Raw genomic sequence first — 19895 nt, 5'->3', positions numbered from 1 at the left:
TATATTATTATGTCCCCGATCGACCAAAAATACCTTCGCGATCGACGCACCGGCCATCCAGTGTCTAAAAGATGACAACATGGAATGACCAAGAAGAGGGAAGCGTGTCGTCGTTTAGTTTCTTTTGGGTCTATATAATAGTATTTAAGTAGGTATATTATAATATCACTTACACACTCGTAAAGTGACATGTCTAGTCTGACTTAATAAGTTGAGGAAGCGGCCAGATCCATTTCTCATAAACCAAAAATCTGCTAAGAAACCTTTTTCGCGGAACAGACAAGATACACATCGAATTGTATAGCCCATTGAAAAAAAATAGAGATGTACGCGAAAGAACAAAGAGACTTACGCACCGGAGTACGAGGGCCAATTTAAAGCACTGAGCATCACCACCCAGTATTCTTAAATCGCATTTTGTAATATTTCGATGATTAGGTAGGTATCAAAAATTTCATAGGATGACGATTATTGATTAACAAAAAATAAATAAGTAGGAAGAAGCCTTATAATGTAGAGGTGGCCCTCGACTTTCGCACATTATTGGTTCCTGAAAATGTGTTCAAAAGTAGAGGGATGTAAAACAAATATCAAAAAGTGTACTTCAAAATATTTATTTATCGAGTATAATTTTTTTTTAAAAAAAATAAAATTAACGAGGTGTATAAGCAATATAGCAGTGTTTTCTTTATATACTTGTCAAGAGTTAGTTGAATACCACCCTTTTACGTGTTTGAGAAGGTGACAGGGAGCGGAGGAGAGAATGCATGGAAGCGTACAGTTTTTACATTATCAAAAAAAATCTAAATTTTAAGAAATGAACGAAATAGTGAATTATGCGAAAGTCGCCTGTATATAGTCAGTGAATCAAAATGACAAAGTGCTGTAAAAAGTGTAAAAGATTAAATTTCACTGAGCTAAGTTAAAATTATCTAATTATGCATGAATTCTATTACCATTTTTTCAAGTGAATGTGAACGCGAATGAATCTAAAATCCAGTTTGTTATATATGAAAGTTATAAAACATATACTCTACCTACCAATATTTCTCTTCTGAGTATTGATAGTTTTTCTTTCGATACTTTAAAAGGGCATCCTCTGTCAAATGTCTGTGGCCAACTTTAGATTTTATTTTTACTTTGATATAATTTTTCAATGCATTTGATCAAATAGCATTTTATTTGACATGTTGTTTGCAAAGCTGTTTTTGTGTTATAAAGAAAAGGCATAAAGTAGCATACAACTTTTTTTATTAAATAAAATAATAATTATTGAGAAAAAACTTAAAAATTACACTCCAATCTTTTCAATTTCATCTGAATCTTCTGTATCCAGTAAAGCTATCTTTTTGCCAAAATGCTTTTCAATATTCTGGCAAATTTCCAATGCCAGAGGGGAATCGATGAGATTGATGGCGATGCCGGACTTGCCGAATCTTCCCGTGCGTCCAATCCTGTGCAAGTATGTCTCGCAATCTGCTTTCTTGTCTAAGTCCATCGGCATATCAAAATTCACAACCAGTGTTACTTGCTCTACGTCGATGCCTCTGGATAGCACGTTTGTAGTGATAAGTACTTTTTCTTGTCCAGACCTGAATCTATCAAGAACAGATATGCGCTGTTCAACCGTTAGGTCTCCGGATAAAACAGAAACTGAATGCCCGTCTTTTGTCATTTTTTCTGAAAGCCATGAAGCCGTTTTTCTTGTATGACAGAATATTATCGCTTGGCCGATAGAAATAACTCCATAAATATTACAAATGGAGCGATATTTTTCGTCTTGTCCTCTGCATTTTACATAAAATTGTTTGATGTTATCCAAAGATTCTTCTTCACGCAAGAGACGAATGATTAGCGGGTTAGGTACAATAATTTCAGCAAACTCCATGACAGGTGTGTCGTATGTGGCGGAAAAGAACATCATTTGGCAAGTTCTCGGTAACATTTTATGAATTCGTATACATTGATCCTGATGCCCCTGTCTCGAAATCATAACATCTGCTTCGTCCAACACGAAGACTTTAATTTTTGTCAGATCAAACATTTGGAATTTGACACCCCAGTCCAACATTTTTCCAGGAGTGCCAATTATAATATGATCGGTGATTTTGGCAGATCTGGCCATTTCTTCGCCACGTACTGCATATTTTAATTTTATTTCTGGGCAAAACGTTGCCATTTTTGCGGCAACTTCACCAGTTTGAATTGCGAGTTCGTACGTTGGACTCATGCATAGCACTTGAGGGTGTTTTAAAGCTGGATCAACTCTACTCAGCATGGCTAAAACAAAAGCGGCTGTTTTACCGGTACCCGATTGAGATTGGGCAATCATATTTTGAGGCGGGTCGGCTAGTAATGTTGGCAATGCTGTTTCTTGAATTTTCGACGGTGCATTAAATCCCATTGCATAAACTCCTTTAAGTAAATTTGGCTTAAGATGCAGAGCCTCGAATGTTTTAACAGAGTAAAGCGGTGAGTTAGGATCTCTTCGTTGAATTTCAATATCTTTCTTTGACTCGACTAATCCATTACGAATGATCTTCTGTAGTAGTGATGTCTCAGCCGGATTTATGGCATCAACTGACTCTTCAGTCGGGTCTGGATCTTTGGAGGTTTTAATGTTCAGTCCAGTAACTTTGCGTGCAATTTCCAGATCATCAACAGGCTTTTCCCATTGCAGTTTCCCGGTCGCCATTTTTCTAGAAAAACAAAACATAAGTCGGTTATTCAATATTGGTGGAGTAGCCACATTTAATCATGTCATTTCATCATGTGAAATTACTCAAATCATTTTGTCACTCTTAGCTAACTGTCGCGTTTGCTCGCTGCACCAGCACTATAAAATATCTAACAGTTAAATAATGAATGCGATAGATAGTTAATAACCTGTCAGAAGTGATATTATTGTCAATGAATTGTTATGTAGTGACAGATCGCTTGATGGAATCATAGGTACCCTTCGATATATAAAATATGAAACAGGTGAATATATTTATATAAAAATTATGCACAGAAATTTATAAAATGTATGCCATTTCTTATAAAGATATGTAGAGTAAGTAAACTTTTATAAAATTGTCAAATATTTAAAAAAAAAAAAAAAAATACATGACGGCCATTATATAGCCTACACGTCACAAGTATACTTGAACAGTGCGAGTGTACACTTGAACCATGTCATCGAAAAACATAGTAATAAAAAAAACTGACTGCTTGAGGCTTGTGCAAGTCTCTGCTACACACATTGAGTTATGGTTGTGCATATTATATTATACAGTATAGAAATTCAATCATTTTCGTGTGGTTTGTATGTTCAAGAGACTTATGCAATATTATCAACCTACTTGTGTAAACAATGGGCAGTACTAGATGTTAACAATATTGTGTGGGAAGATAATAATAATTAATAATATACTTTGCTACATAATGTATAAGCAACTCCGGTAAATATGCCGCAGATGCCCACATGAGATTTTATAACTTTCTTTTTAGACCAAACCAAACCTAAACTAACCTACCTCAACTTAATATAATCTTAGTTTGTGATAATGCTGCATCAAAATGTATGAAAATTTCAAAAAATATTGAAAGAAACAAGTCTACTTCAAGTGAAAATTACTCATGGCTAGATAAATTTGCGGTGAAGGGTTTGAAACAAGTATTAAATATGTAGGTACCGAAGTATGAAGTCTGACTAGGTGACATATTGTCTCAATTGATAGCATCGCTTAATGGACGAAATTGGTAAATTAAAGGTTATATCGATTGAGATTGGACTAATGAGAGTTTCTTAGCACTTTCCTTCATCGTTGTATTGTATTTCCTTTGATGTCTAATATGTTGTGAGGTCGCTATCAAACCGGCTCGATAGTTTTCTAATTCGGGAATACATACATATATCAACAATACTGCGATAATGAGAGATTTGGAGAATACAAACATGCTTACTTTTTCGTTGGGATAAACTCTGCACGAATATAAATGGGATATTAGTGTAGAATAATAATATGAAAACCGCACAAACAGAATCCAATGCAGATATCCGAATCCGGCATGACGTTTTGTCTGTTCATAGATACTCCGCTCAAACGGCTCAAATCCGAAGTAGAGAAGACAAAATGACTATCTGACCATAGACAAAGATCAAAATAAATAAATTATTGTGTGTCAATCAGTTAACCAATAAAAAATCTGTAGCACATAGTACTATTCAGCTCTTACAAAACTATCCAAAATCTACTAAATTAAATATTGAAAGATTGAATATTTGAATTAAATTATTATAATATTTTATTTGTATAATACAATAAATTTTATTTAACTTTAAATACTCATTTTTTGTACTATTATTATCTTGAATAGGCCCTTTTTATTAGGCTTTTGAAGTCATTACTTTTACAGGCTATTAATAAAATTACTAACTACTTTGAGTTTGCAGGCAAAATATGTGGAGTTCCAAGGCATTTGCTCTGAATCGACAAAATTATAAATTATTTATTCATTTTTTATTTTTCAATAAAAAATATTCATTTATTTCAATAGCTCGGAAAAAAAATTTGGTATTTTTCCAGCATGCCATATTAAATTTAGTATAAGTACATGGCAATATTAGTTACCATAGAAATTAATTCAAACATAAGGGATTATTTTTAAAAATTCTTAAGAATTACAAATTGTGCTGTCATCGCCAGAACTATGACAAAAAACTCAGGAAAATGGATTCAATGAAGGAATTTATTACGTCTACAGCGAGTAAGAACTTTATTTACTTTTCGCAATCTTGTCATTTTAAGACTTCTGAACTAACGAAACCCTTATAACACATTCTATAAGTACGTATTAAAATGACTAAATAAACTTTTGAGTTTACTTCTACATGTCAGTCGTCATCATCTAGCCTTTATTGAAAACAAATATAATTTTAAAATTTAAACCATATAATATGAAGTAATTGGTGCAGATAGTATTTTACCAATGAATATAATGTTTTTGGTGGCCCTTTGGACCCGTTTTTCGTTTGATTCAATGCCTTTTCAATATTTTTCGAATACCCAAACGTGAGGAATGTACAGGACCGCTGCAAGGGCCCAGCTGCATGTGTGTGAAAATATAACTCCGCTCCAAGTTAGAAAAATAGTATAATTTCAAAAAGTGTTGCTAATTTATTAGTGACATACATGAGTTTAAAGCCAGTTTTACACTCTCTGTCTGCGTAAACTGAGATTATAAAGCAAGTCTAGGCAGTTTATACAGTCGGTAGGCCAATTCAAATTATTGTAACAAATATAAATTACCAATTTTTATTAATTTTACACACTTTTATTAATTTTTTTTTGATATTTATTTATCATACTTGTCATTCTTTTTGATTGTAACTTATGGAGAAATGGATGCGCTGGCTCTTGCACGATATTGTTTCAACACTGGTATACATCAACATATAATATTAATACTGATTTATGTATTTCCAGTTCGATATTATGATTCTCCAAAACTTGAAGTGGTCGATGACAATTCAAACAATATTGCGTTGGAGAATTTCATAAACAATGCACAATGTCTAACCCTGAGTGCTTTGATACAAAATCAAAAAATCGAGTATCATACAGAGGTAGGTCTTATTCTCGTAGAAAACATTTTTTTCTTGAGTAGAGTATTCGTTTCAAAATTATTATATTTGAGAGGAATTCAATCATAGCCATATACCATAGATGTTGAAAACCTCCTTCTATAGAGATGGAGCCTAAATGTATGAAATTGATACAATAAAAGACTGATTAAGTTAGCAACAGGTGACTTCGTATTACAGGTTCATTTGCAGAGAACTTCACACTACTGCTGTAACATTTATTTGCCAATTTGCTGGGCCTATAAAAAGACAATCCGTCACGATGAGTAGATAAGAAACCGATAATACTACATTTCGGCATTATTATTTAGTTGAAAAATCAAGTAAAATTTGTGTAAAACCGATTATAACTGCACTCGAGTAAGTAATTTCAGTGAATATAAAAAATAGCTGCCATATTGCGTGAATAAAAAAATCGTAATATCGATTGGGCGATGTTCATATTTGTGGAGTTTACCAACTTAACCATGCTTCATGCGCTTGCTAAATAATTTAAAATCGCAAAACAGATATAATGTATAAGGCTCCTTTTATCTATAGTTTAAACTCTTTGATGATAGCAGAATTTTTGTACTTAGAGACCGACAACTATAACTTGAGGTGCGGTCTTTTGGAAAGCTAAATTTCGCAATACACTGGTAATACTCGCATCGTGACAAGGTCACGCCTCAAATTATAGTTGTTGGTTTATTTTATACATTTATATACTGAATGATTTGATTATTATTCAATTATGGTTATAAAGAAATTACTATTTTCACTCAGAGACAAAGCAACAGAGCCTAAATATATGAAAGTAAAGCTGTAAAAAGGTTATTATAGAATTATAGATAATGATAAAATAAATTGCAAGTCACTTCACATTGCAGATTCATTTGTAGCAAACTTTAAACTTTTTTCATTTGCGTCTGTAAAAATTTGTATTATTAACAAAACGTGGAAACAGGCCATTGAAGATGGCAGCTTAAGAGTTTATAGTCACCATCTTTAAGTGCGGCAATCAGACCTGTGAACGGGACTGGAGACGAACCCCGGAAGCTTTGATTATGAATCTTGAGAACACGTATCGGAACCAGAACCTTTTAAATATGTAGGGGTTCTGCGGGTTCTATTATTCTATTATTTTTTTTCATCATCCACTCATGATGGAGTCACTTGTTTCAAAAAATAGTAATTAGTAATAAGTTATATATTCCAAAGTAATGTTTTTTGAACTAATGTGGTTAATACCTATAAATTGTGGTGGTCATATATTCCATTTGGTAATGGTATCTTCAAAGAAGAATAAAGACCTTTTGATATCCCCTGTCTAGGCGAGGTTGGTGTAATAATTACTTATGCCAATATATTTACTAACAAATATCTTGTATTGTGATAGGTATCTAAGGGTGAAAATGGATCGCTAATATTCTACAAGAGCACCCCTGTTTCATTGGAAAGCGAAAATGCCATTCAGTATGTCGGCATCACTGCCCTGCCCAGCAACCCTGTGGAATCTTTGTACCTTACATTACATCATGTATATGGACCACTTCTACAATCGGTCAGTACTGGCTTAAAGATTTAAAAAGACATATTATGTTTTTATCAAGATGAATACCGAAATTTATCATTTGAGTTTATTTAATATTAGCTAAGTACCCGACTTGATATGAGGTCGCTTCGTAGGTGGATATACATTAGTGTTCAGTACTGTAAAATAGAGGTTGTTTTTTAAGCCTGTCAAGAAAGATCATTACATGGCATTACCATTTGAAAATGATTACGGGCATATGACCACCGTGGCTGTTCTTGGCATAGCTCATTCTGGAAGTCCAATTTTGGGCCACTCTTTCAAGCACTGCTGGCCGTATATCACGAATAACATAAACAATATTGATTTTCATGGTGTCAATTGTTTATCAGCATAAACCAGTGACTTCATGTAGGCACTACGGCTACGCGATTGGAGAACCATATATGGTTCTACGTGTTTATTTTTGGAGAAACAAAAGTTATAATGAGGCAGTTTAGAATACTAACTACTTCATTGTTATGTTTGTTTTGTCAAAAATAAACACTTAGACCCTTGTATTGTCGATCAAGAACTTCTTGTCCACATGTTAAAATTGTGAACTAACAATCACCTCTAGTGCAGCTAGTCGCACTTCCGTTTTCAAATGAGGAACTCCCCCAAATTTATCATTTCATTTTACGCTCCCGCGGTGTATGGATCTATCAATTTACCTAATTTGAAGCTTTTTATAATAAAAATATGTCTAAAACGACCAGGAGTGATGTTAGAATTATTATTAGTAAAGTTTTAGTATATTGCGAAGAAGAAAAAGAGCCGATACTTTATTTAAACACGCCTCTAGCACGCGTTGCCACCAATGTCAATGTCAACATCAATGAGAAGTCTTCTATATGTGTATCAGACTCTAATAATTATTGTAATCAAAATTTTAATTTTGCCCTACATCTTAATATTATACATAAGCTTTGAATTGCAAAATAGCAAATTTCACCGCAAATTAATATTCAGCACCATAAAATACATGTATCAGACAATCAAACCGGATGATAATTTTTTTATAGAAGATTCACTTTTTGGCCGTCGTATTATAGATGACAGATTGGCGACCTTTATCACATTGCGTACTTTTGTCTGCCTCCTTATCCATTTGTGGTGCTCATGCCCAAGATGCATCTTTCTGTATATCAGATATTGTGCACTATGATCAAACTTACTTTTGACGGACACAACATGCACAATCTCAAATATTGCACGATATATTTTGATTTTGCTGATAACTACATGAACCACACAAAACTATGATAACATTATTTTTGTATAATACTTTCTAGTATAGGTACCTACGTACCATGGCCGACTATATTCAGGCTGTGGCACTGAATTGAAAATTCCGATGGTAGTGCTAGTTATTGATTGTCTTCGAATGCATTGCCATAACCTGTTGTGTAATAAATGAAGATTTTCGATTGTATATTTTCCTCAAATTATTAGGTACCATTTATTTCAATATGCAACAAACAGTTCATCACAATATTGCTAGCACTACCATCAAAGTTTACAGTTTCGTGTCATGGCCTGAGTATAATAATGGGCTTTGGTTTAAAGTTATGGTGGTTACATGCTATTTCTAGTCATAATTTCCGTGTATTTTGTCACACATTTCATAAAATATTCCCCGCGCCAAGATGGCAATTATTGTCAAGATGTTCTGGCATCCAGATGGCGTCACCAAATCACTGAACAAATGATAGATGCACGGTTGGTGATGGAGTGAGCGTATAGGTTATTTGTAAATTGTACATATTACATTTTTGCTGCATCACAGTTCACCGTGAACTGATGTACCAGAAAGAGATGGCCCTATAGCATTGATATCAAAAAATTATGCGTTGTTTGTGGAGCGTTCCAGACAGTAATGTTCAAGTTTTATTAGCTTCAATAAGAATATTAATTTGATATTTGATAGGTATGGATGACTTGATACGTACGAGCTATGCTAACCTAGTTTTGAATCAATCAGAATTTTATATAAAAATATACCTACAATATGATTGTATTTCTAATTTATTTACCTACCTCTTTGCTTCTGGTTTTCTATTGTATTCTGGTGATTTTTAATATGTGTTTTACTTTGACAAGAATTTAATCTCAATACTATACGGCCATCTATTTCCGATACAACAGTGAACAGTAATATGCACAAATTTCCGGACACGGAGTATATAAAGTTAAGTTGATATTAATTTCCACGGTACAGGACTCTTCGGTAACGGTGGATCCAAAGATTCAAGAGATGTTATCGCATCTTGAGGCCGGTTTACGTACAATAGCCAGCGGGAAAGACGGTGGACCTAGCTTGATGGGTAAGTATTTATTAATATTTAACATTCACCATTAACCACTCGATTGTCGGTACTCTATTTAATTATTATATGTATTTTTTCAGTTGTGTTATCGGTGGATGATGAGACAGATTATTGGCAAACTATCTTTGCCGAGAGCAAGACTCGTAAACAAAGAGATATGGCTGAAGCATTTATTTCAATATTACAACCGTTATCTCAAGAAGTCAGGTGGGTAACTGAACAATCATTGTCTCCACTCTCTTTAAATATCTCTAGTCTAATCTGATGCCAAAATACATCATCGCTTAAGAAACAACACCGCGGAAGTCAGTTAATTAAAATTTTCAGGGGAAACAAAAAACGTCTCAAAAAAATTGAAAATTGATACCTTTTAACTTATTTTTTTTGTGTTTAGTTAAAAAAAAAACATTTTTTCATTCAAAAAGAATTTTTCTATAGAAGGAACACGGTGTAGGATTTTTTTATCTACCGAATGTTATTCAAAACTCAAAACCGCCAAATGGGGACTTACGTGGTGTTGTTTCTTAAAAGACGACATCTAACCCCAAAGATTCCTTCAAAACTCCAAAAAAACCTTCTTCTATAAAGACGGTACCTAAATGTATGGGTTACATGTTAATTATACGTAAAACATTTCTTTCTACATGAGCTTTCTTATCGGAAAGAGAAACTATTCGGTTTCCAATTTTATTAGATTCAATATGAACATTATTTCAATTTTCATAGCTGATTTTCGCAAAATTCATGAATTCAAGAATGAAAACCTAACCTAACCTAACAAATAATCTAGTATATCGACAAGAACCGTGTTTTATTTAGACATGAATTTTATGTCAGTACTATACGATCCAAAGAGGTTGGACGGTCTTTAATATATGGCCTTATATTTCCGATACAACATTTCACGGTGAAGTGTGATACGGCGAACTGCATACGTACAGGTTTCCGGACATGAAATGTATGAGATTGAAGCAAAAAAAAAAAATGGAACACTGGTACACTGATTAAGTTGACTACAAGTGATTTCGCATTCATTTGCAGAGAACTTCACACTACTGCCATGACATTTATTTGCTAATATAAAGAAACTGTACGTCACTAGTAGATACGCAGCCAAAAATACATTTACAGGCATTATTATTTAGTTAAAAAATCATGTAAACTTTGTTTAAAACTCTCAAACAAATTATTTGTATAAACCCAATTTTTTTAGAAACAACACTACTTTACCTCTGGTGTCGATATCTTAAATGTCGTTTGCTTGAGTTCAGACAATATTATATCATCTTGCCGTTATTTCAGATCCATAGATGTGGTGGGAACGTCGGAAATACAGGAGGCCATGGAAAGCTCTGGAGGATACCTGGATGATCTTTGGAGGCACTCCAATTACGTTTATCCTCAAAAACGGATGGCGCATCTAATGGATGTCATCGGTATTTATAATTAAATAATCTGATGTTTGTTTTCGTCATATGCAATGAAATTTAACTAGATCACAATATTTATTCACAATAATACCTATTGGGATCAATAAACAAATAAAAATAATACAATATTTTATACGTAACTGGGAAGCGCCTCGGAAACATATCTATTAGAGAAATCTGAGAAAAAATGTTGTACTCAGCGGAATTTGAAACACATCTTTTGCTTGCCGGGTGAGGGTTCTTACCATTAAGTTACAGTTGTCTCAATAACTGAGGTGTTTTAAATTCCGTCAATAATGGCTATCATCTTTGTAATTTAAAGAAGGTAAACGAATTACTAGCTTGATTCATAGATGGTGTCAGGGTTACTCAAATTTTTATTAACATCCTTGCATTTACTAATAACATAACTGTTGGTTAAAAAAAAAATTCACATAAAAAAAAAATTCTATATTCTTCATTAAAAATATATCTAGGAAAAGCCTCAAAAGGTTTGGTGGGTTAAGAGCGTACTTCAGTGAAACGGAAAATAATTTTCAACTGTAGGTGTGACGAAATTTTGCACTCGTCGCCAATCGGAGACCGACTGTCGAGGTGTGCACACATCGATTTGTTTTGTCATGGCGTCGGATGAATATATTCTTAAATCATGTAAAGATGATTAAAAACCTTTACGTATGTACTTGAAAAAGAAAACATGTCAATGAATATACTATTATTATTAGTAATATAACAATAAACATAACATTAAATGGACGCATGTATAATTTTTATGACAAATTATATTTCGTTCGGTACGCGTCATTTGCACAATCCGCGCATCGCCTAGCCACGATTTTTTAGACCATACCTCAACTGAAGTATAGCCTTAATGGTAACAGCCTTCGCTTGGCATCCGCAAGATGTGTGATTCTCCTAATAGGTATATTTTTGAGACTATATTCTACATTCTTAAATTTTGTGTACTTATTGAACATGCATAATTTTGAAAACACTTCTGAGAAAATATATTATAACTTATAACCAATAGAAAAAATCTTTTTGAAAAAAGTAAGACATCCCGCAGGAATCGAACCTGCATCTCTCGGGTATCGTGCCCACGCACTTAGACCACTATGCTAAAGGAGTCATACTTAATTGAGACAAATTTTGTGTGCATATTTATATTAAATCTTGAATCTAAAAAACATAATACTAGATAATGAGAGATCTTTGAGTATGAGAAATAATTTTAAATTAAGGTTTTATCTGAAGTTCTTTACCAAGTTCTTTACCAACATTATTTTATAAAATACTGAAAAAATTCAATAAAACTGTCACATAATTAATTGTAATAGATTTTTGTTTACGCAGATACCAAAGTAATCATTAAATATATCTTTTTATTCAGGGAATGCTTGTATAACAAAACTCCAAGAAATCCTAACACCTCTCGACGTTTGGGGCTCAGATACTACAGTAATAAAAGTTCTGACGGAATGCTCGTCGGCTGCATCGGCGTGGCTCTCCGCTTGCTATTCTCTGACTCAGAAATACTGGCCGAACCATTCGCTGCACGCATGGGAGGGCCAGCCGCATGTTCCTCGATATTTGAACATGTTTCAAGAGAGGCTCAAAGAGGTAATAATCAATACATTTTTCTAAATTATTGAGATGAATTATTTTCTTGACCGGATCCAGATTTACCTATCGAGTGTCGACAGCTTTAAATACTTGGGGGTGCATGCATACTTTGCAAACAGAGCTTGCTATCCGAATGGGAATGACTGGGATTCAGAACTGTACTTGGTTAAAATCAAATATCGTCTATTCAACGCTTGTATTCTGATAGGTGCTACTTTACAGTACCGAGTCATGACACCTTAAGAATGCTCAAAGGAGCTGTATACTGAGCTTCGAGAACAGATACCCCCTTTTTAATCTTCTGATGAGTCGATTGCGTCATCTGCGTGAAAGATAATCACTACTGGCTGGATGGATTAAATAAAGTCATACCTCTGTGTTGAATGTATATCTAAATGGCCAATCTTGATTAATATATCTCCATTCATGTTTCATGTTCATTACTGACTCGTAAGGTCAGCCTCTGGTCAACCAGATATAATTTTTTTTTATTATGTTTTAGATAGCTGATGTCAGATCAATCCATCTTCAACTTACAAAACTATTATCCACATCGGAACAAGATGATTTAAAAGCGTCGAAGATATTTCAACCATTCCACGGTAATACCGGTGTACATTACTTATTTACTTCCTCCTATCATGCTCCACCATCGATGTGTAAGGCAAGCACAAGGTCACACCACTTCCCTCATCCATTATAGTCCACCATATTCTATACAAAACATGATGCATTTATGTACGGATTATTACAGCCTTTTAGAGCCACAGGCACAGCGTATCTGTGTAGATATATTGTGATAACTAGAGTCCGTATTCTTTATGCTGGCGTGCGGTTTTCCCCCCGCTTCAGCATCTTAACACTGCATTCCCTCTAGTTCCCTCCCATTGAAAACCTGCAACATTTGAACGCGATGACACAATGCTTTCCGTCCGCAAGCGATGTGACGTGCACGCCAGCATAAAAAATATGGACTCTTACATTATATTACTTATTTATTTATTTAAGAATACAAAACATTGTGGACATAACAAATCTAAATTCAAGACGTACACGACATGAGATTTACATTATAAGTCAAACATTACCCTCACAAGAGAGAAGAGAATATAGAAAAAGAAATATATATATAATAACAAAAAAAAATAATCAAAACATACTTAAGTACAATTTAATACAGAAAAATATAATTTTTGAGAACGAAAAACCTAGAATTTTATACAGAAAAATACAGTTTCAAAAACAAAATGCAAAGTACATCATTGAAAATGTCTATGTCTTTAGGGAGTGCATTTACTAATCTTGCACCCCTCGCTAATGGTGCCTGATAGGCTTGACACGAGGAAACGGTTCCAATCCAGAATAAATCATGGCTGCGACCACGTAGGTAATTGACAGGCGCATGGAAATTCAAATTCATTAGGACACCAGGATTGGAAACCATGCCTCGCGATAACAGGCAAAAGTGTTTCAACAGCAGAAGAGACCGACGAGATTCAAGAGAGTGAAAAGTAAGCATGCCTTGTAGAAAGGCAGTCGGAAAATAATCATATGACGAATTATCTAAAGGAAAATAGTTAAATGTTTATCGTATCAATACCTCTGTTTGTAATGTAATATAAAGTTTATTTTTATTAAGGTAAGATTTAAATAATCCCTAGGAAGGAGTCTTCACCACAGCTACTGTCAGAAGAATATGAATATTTATGACAATATCCATAAATATTTTTTTTTCTAATTAAATTTAATAATCATTCTAATTTATATTTTAAATTTCTTTCTAGGTTTAAATCTATGGCAATGTACGCCAAACAGTAATTCTGGCTGGGTAAAGTCAAAGTCTCACTTTGAACGTCTTTTGAAACCTGCCGAAGACAGAATCGCTGAAAAACTCAGACCCAAACTTGTCAGCTCGTCAGCGAAACAGGTGATAAAACTATTTAGGTATTACATTGATGATTTATCATATGATTGTCGGATGGACTCATTTGTTCATTTGTCTGTCTCATTACTGTCTGTCTCGGAAGCATGTATACAGATTGGGACAACAAAAGATGCATATTAATCTCTTTGGTAATATTTTTGCTCTTCCAAATTGGTCGTAATTTAGACTTTTTGACTGGGTGTTTTTTGCTATTGCTATTCTACTTTTGGTGTCAGTCTTGCGTCCACCTTTATCAGTGGTGGATCAGCGACCCAGCACTTCTTCAAACTGTTCTTATCAATATTATGCTACGTACATACGTAATTGTCTATGTCGCTGTTATTTAAAAATTCATTATTTCAAACAAATTTAAATAATGTCAGAAGTGAAGAAGAAAATAGAAAACCTATCTGCATCATCGCATAAGTATTTTACATCACTTGATTATCAAATTTGTGAGTGGTTTCATCAATACTTTCACGAGATACGACGGCACACACTTCACATTAACCGGTTCTATGCATTCAGCGAGTTATCTCCCTTTATGAGGCCGTGATCGACAAGCCGAACATACAAATTTCGCTAGTTATCTCGCCCGATTTTATACCCAAATTACTAGCCACTGTCTATTGATTTGCATTATCTAAAAAACTAAACACACAGTGACATCTGATTGAATAATTATGAAATACTACAAATTATCGGTATTACAGCGATTATAGTATGACATTTAACATGTGTCGTTAAAAATCTTGCGGCCTCTCAGATACTGCCATGGTAATATCGTGAGACATAGAAAAGGTTAACATTGGAAGAAAATTTAACAAACTTGTCAGCATTTTGGATTTGGGAACTATTACAGGTGGTAAATGCGGAGTTACGTGTTTGTTTATCTAATTTAGAGCCACGTTTTCACGTATTTTTTTCTCAAAACTAATTGCATCCTTCTCACTAATAAAAATATTATCTATATCATTTTGCTATTAATATAATATTGTTTCCTAGGTATACAAGTACATTTTTTGGTGCCACAAAACAAATTCCTCTTCCCCAGTATACAGTGAAATAAAAATATTTAGCGGACACTGATCTATTGGTAAAATTCTTTGCTGTCACCTTATTAACACAGTTTAGTAGACAAAGTGTATTATTTATAGATGCTCCATGAGTTTGGCAGATACACGGCACTCATTGAGAGACCAACAGTTCACGCAGCACTTAAGAAGGAAAGGGAGGTCTTCATGAGTACTCTGGGAACAATGTTAAAAGAGATTGAAACGCAAGTCTTGGAGGATAAATCTCCCGTTGATAGTGAATTCAACATTCAGGAGATATCTCCACTTGTACAACACATACAGTGGACAAAGTATATGATGGGACGGGTAAATATCATTTAATAATTACATAATGCAACACTGCTAAAAGGTGTCATCCCCTAAGAATCTAATTCCAAGAAACCCTAAAGAGTCCGGAATCATTATCGGGCAGACTCATTGAAATATGAGTATATATAATATGAATTGCCGATTAGCTGCGGTGAGACCCTCTGTATGTATTTTTAGATTGTGCATTTTGGCTCACCCAGAGAGCGTCAAGTTTGTCTGGAATAAAAATCAAAGCCAACGCGGTTCGAAACCAGTAGTAACATTAATTTTTTTCGGTTCCACATTTTTTTTCGGTGCGGCTGCAGATCTTATAATATATTATAGTCGCCACAAATAAATCTCGTGATACTCTACACAATCCGATGTTCTTCTTTATCACCCAATACAATACAACCCATTGCAATATGACTAATAAAATTGTAGGTTATGTAGATATGTCTGACATGTCAATACAAAATTCTTGTGTTCGGCTCATTACCGACTAGATGGCGCTAGTTCGGCTTTATCCGCTTGGGGTCGGCAGCACGAATATATCCAAATTTGACCGACATGTCTACCAACTTAAATTTTCGCTGTATTACGAATTAGAGATAGCCGCCGATAACAGTTTAGTGTATAGAATACCTTCCGTGCTAATTTGGAACAATTAAAATAACGGAAACGTGTTAAAGTGATAACCGTTAAGAATAGACCTGTTTATATCAATATAGGAATATCGAAAGCACCCGCCGCTTCTTTTAGATAAATTCAGCATTCATTTAGCAGTGATTCTTGGACTATTTATTATGGGATACTTTGATTACAAAGTGATATAAAAATATTATAAATTATAAAACTGCATATCTTTCATAGTATGTAACAATCGAATTTTTCAAGGTGTCCGAGATTGAAAAGACGACAGACCATTTGCTGAACGACTTGGATGGATGCGCTCTTATAAAAAAACAATCTGTCAATCTACAAAATGAACTTCGTCAGCTACAAACACAGCATTACGAGGACTGGACCAGGGACCTGCAGGTTATCATTGATTTGCAGTATTATTATAAAAATAAAATTTCCAATTATGTACGTATGTTATGTATTTTATGTCTTAGTTGTAGTAAGAGGGCCCGACAGACCTTGTGATACTTTCAGAACACACAACAGGGCTTTTGAGGGGGTCAAGAATTTCGAGTACCGGCGAGGCTATTCTAACATATCACCCAAAAAGTGATAAATATGATATATTTATGTATTTAGGCAGTTAATAAAATTATCACGAGAATTTAGCTATCAAACGTGCTATCTTCACTCCCTCTCTTTGCTGTGCTAACTTTTAGAGCGAGATAGAGTACGTCAACTACATAGTGAAAATTGAAATGCGACTATGTATTTTGAAAAATAATCTGCATCACAGGTCACGGCCGCCACCTCAATTTATAGTTCCCTGCGAGCTATCAAGTATCGAGTGGCGAGTAGCAATATATTTTTTTTTAATATATACTGCAATGGCATGACTCATAAAATCAGGAAACCTGATGCATGACTGTAAACTTGGAAGGAGTTTATTTGAATGGAATCGTGCTGCACAGTATCTTCGGACCCGTCAATGTCCTACAGTCAGGGTGGAGACGGGAATACAGCGAGCTGTATACTTTATACAGGAGCCCACACATCGCACAGTTCATCAAATTGAGCTGCCTTAGATGGCTGGGCATTGTGGGCCAGGATGGACGAGTTACACATGACATTCCGAAAGCCGGAAGGATAGTGGAAGTAGATCATAGAATAGGCTAAGACCCACACAGGGTTGTAGCACCTGGAAGAAGATGAAGAATTTAATAGTTCTTTCTTTATAATTGAATATGAAAATTAAATCAATCAAATATATATTTTGCAAAAAGAATTTTAGTCTGTTATTCCTCTTACAGATGGAGCTAAATAACAAATCACTCATCCTGTTGCCGGAATCTCCAGTCGTGGAGTTCTCGGCCAATAACAATCTGATGAGAGTTACGTTCAACCCTCGCCTAGTAGCACTAGAGAGAGATGTTCGCCACATGTCTGCGTTGGGTTTCAGCATCCCCTCACCCGTCAGGGAAGCAGTCAACCACGCTGCGCAGTTCATGGGACAAGCAAGGGCTTTGCAGCAGGTCAGTTTTCTCTTAACGCTATTGTCTGCAAAGCTATTGAAGAAATCCTTCTCAAGAAGATGGATCCTGAATACATGAAACTGAAAAAAGACTAATTATTATTAAATTAGTGTAAAAAGTCATTTTGTATTACGATTACAAATTCATTACACATTGACTATTTGGTACACTTGACTTGTACCGAAACCAAAACATTCACATTAAAATGAACATTCACAACAATCACGTATGTTATACATACATAATACTCATTCATAGTAAACATCAAAATAGCTGGCATTATGCCAATATTATTTTTTTTGTGGCTATCAATTCAACCATACTAAAAATGACACAGAATCACTGTGAAGTATTATAATGTAAACATTTTATAAGACATCCTCTGGTCCAATCTCTTTGTTTCTTCGGATGAAAAAAATCTGAAACTCAAAAAAATCTGCTTTGTTTTACAATCCATGACAGGCTTTTTGAAAACCGACATTCTGTGAGTTATTATTTTTTTTAATTCATAGGTTGCGGCGTTCCACAACACCCAAGGCGATCGTATGATTGTCTCGCAGAGGCCAATGATGCTCCAAGCTGCGATGCAATTGGCAGCCCTCGTCAAGGAACAATCCGCCGTGCCCTGGAAGAACATCGAAGCGGTTGCAAGATACGTTGACAAACTGAAGGAAGCCGAGTCAAAACTTGTCGAGCAGGTCAGACATATCATAAATCATCCACCGAAAAAATTTATAATTCCGCAAATACAGTAGGATTATACGAACTATAGGTTTTTCTTTTTAAAATACTACATACATTTCTAAAGCAGACAATTATTTTAACATGTTTAATACTCATTATTTATTAAGAAAATCTGTGATTTTGTTTTGTTTGCAGGAATCTTAATAATATCAGTTCGAATTTTCTAAAGTAAGGTTCATGTTTACGAAAGCAAGCGATTTTTTAAAAAATTAAATTCATGCACAGATATTTCGCAAACTGGATTGTTTACTGTATTATGATTATTTTGATTTTCGTTTTTATGCTTGCAGAATACTTATTTGACAAATCAACATAATGCCATGAGAAATATAGTAATTACTCTGATGGATACAGATTTACTTCAAAAGCAATCCGAATGGAAGAAGAAGATCAGAGAAATGAGAGATATCATTGAAAAGGTTTGATATTTTAATCATTTCGTATAGTATTTTTTAGTATTCTAGTATTTTTTATCTGACTAATCATTCTCTTTCTTCTCTTGGTGCCGTCTTCTATCAAAGGTCAATAACCAAATTGCAGTACATCTACCTATCCTTGGCCAGCAGTATCAGATCACCAACTCCTTGGACATTCAGCACTTATGGCGTTTCAGTATCCAACAGAATCTCTTTCTGCCTCCGTCTCTCCTGCCCCCAATATTTCCCTGTATTATGACTTGGAGTAAATCAAAATAAGTTTGTGGCTATTCTGTGTTTGATAGTATGCTATCTCAATATAGGTCATGTTTGCCACCAGGATATCTCTCCATCTGTCTGCACCAAGCTCTCTCTCCCCTTACCTAACTGCATGATGCTGTGTCTCTTTCTAAACAGGGCAAACACCTCAGTCTAGTTCTCCTGACCCTCCTTTTCTATTTTGGTTTATTAAAGAGGAGACTTGTGGGTGGTTGGGTATCTTCTTAATTGCATTTATTTTATGTTCTTTTATACCATTTCTTTAATAGCAAAGTATGTTGGCGCCCTTTCTAAATTACTCTTCTAACCGCAATTGGCCACTGCGATAATGTTATTCACCTACCTACCGGATCCAAAATGGTTCTGGTGGTCCTTTCCGTAAGGATCGGACCTCACCAGAGAGTTAGTGCGAGAACCTAATACCCTGAGCTAGCTTGTGCCTGTTATT

At 34.6% G+C, this 19895-nt stretch overlaps 2 protein-coding genes across 2 annotated transcripts in view; one reads left to right on the top strand and one right to left on the bottom strand.

Annotated features, from left to right (window-relative positions):
- Positions 1–1234: 1234 nt before the first annotated feature.
- On the bottom strand, positions 1235–4082 carry LOC147064229 (DEAD-box helicase Dbp80-like). Its single transcript, XM_085958613.1, has 2 exons — positions 3949–4082; positions 1235–2699 (listed from the first exon to the last, which is right to left on the bottom strand). The coding sequence occupies exon 2, from the start codon at positions 2693–2695 to the stop codon at positions 1292–1294; it is 1404 nt and encodes a 467-aa protein (XP_085814739.1). The 5' UTR covers positions 2696–2699; positions 3949–4082; the 3' UTR covers positions 1235–1291.
- Positions 4083–5064: 982 nt separating this feature from the next.
- LOC147064228 (cytoplasmic dynein 2 heavy chain 1-like) overlaps positions 5065–19895 on the top strand; it is a 31117-nt gene continuing 16286 nt past the window's right edge. The window contains exons 1-13 of the mRNA XM_085958678.1: positions 5065–5124; positions 7008–7172; positions 9403–9508; positions 9592–9718; positions 10814–10947; positions 12332–12561; positions 13067–13166; positions 14349–14491; positions 15646–15870; positions 16750–16893; positions 17787–18008; positions 18521–18706; positions 19043–19171. Of these exons, the coding sequence (XP_085814804.1) occupies positions 5065–5124; positions 7008–7172; positions 9403–9508; positions 9592–9718; positions 10814–10947; positions 12332–12561; positions 13067–13166; positions 14349–14491; positions 15646–15870; positions 16750–16893; positions 17787–18008; positions 18521–18706; positions 19043–19171 (1971 nt within the window). The remainder of the gene's footprint in view (positions 5125–7007; positions 7173–9402; positions 9509–9591; positions 9719–10813; positions 10948–12331; positions 12562–13066; positions 13167–14348; positions 14492–15645; positions 15871–16749; positions 16894–17786; positions 18009–18520; positions 18707–19042; positions 19172–19895) is intronic.

Source organism: Rhyacophila brunnea, unplaced genomic scaffold (genome assembly GCF_057557595.1).
Source record: "Rhyacophila brunnea isolate RB1 unplaced genomic scaffold, BYU_Rbru_1.0 scaffold_8, whole genome shotgun sequence".
Classification (NCBI taxonomy): Eukaryota; Metazoa; Arthropoda; class Insecta; order Trichoptera; family Rhyacophilidae; genus Rhyacophila; species Rhyacophila brunnea.
Note: the sequence above shows the minus strand (reverse complement) of the source record. Positions and strands in the feature narration are given on the sequence as shown.

Bases quoted from the DNA above. Each gene is read 5' to 3' on its own strand.
- LOC147064229 (XM_085958613.1), bottom strand. From the start codon at position 2,695: ATGGCGACCGGGAAACTGCAATGGGAAAAGCCTGTTGATGATCTGGAA.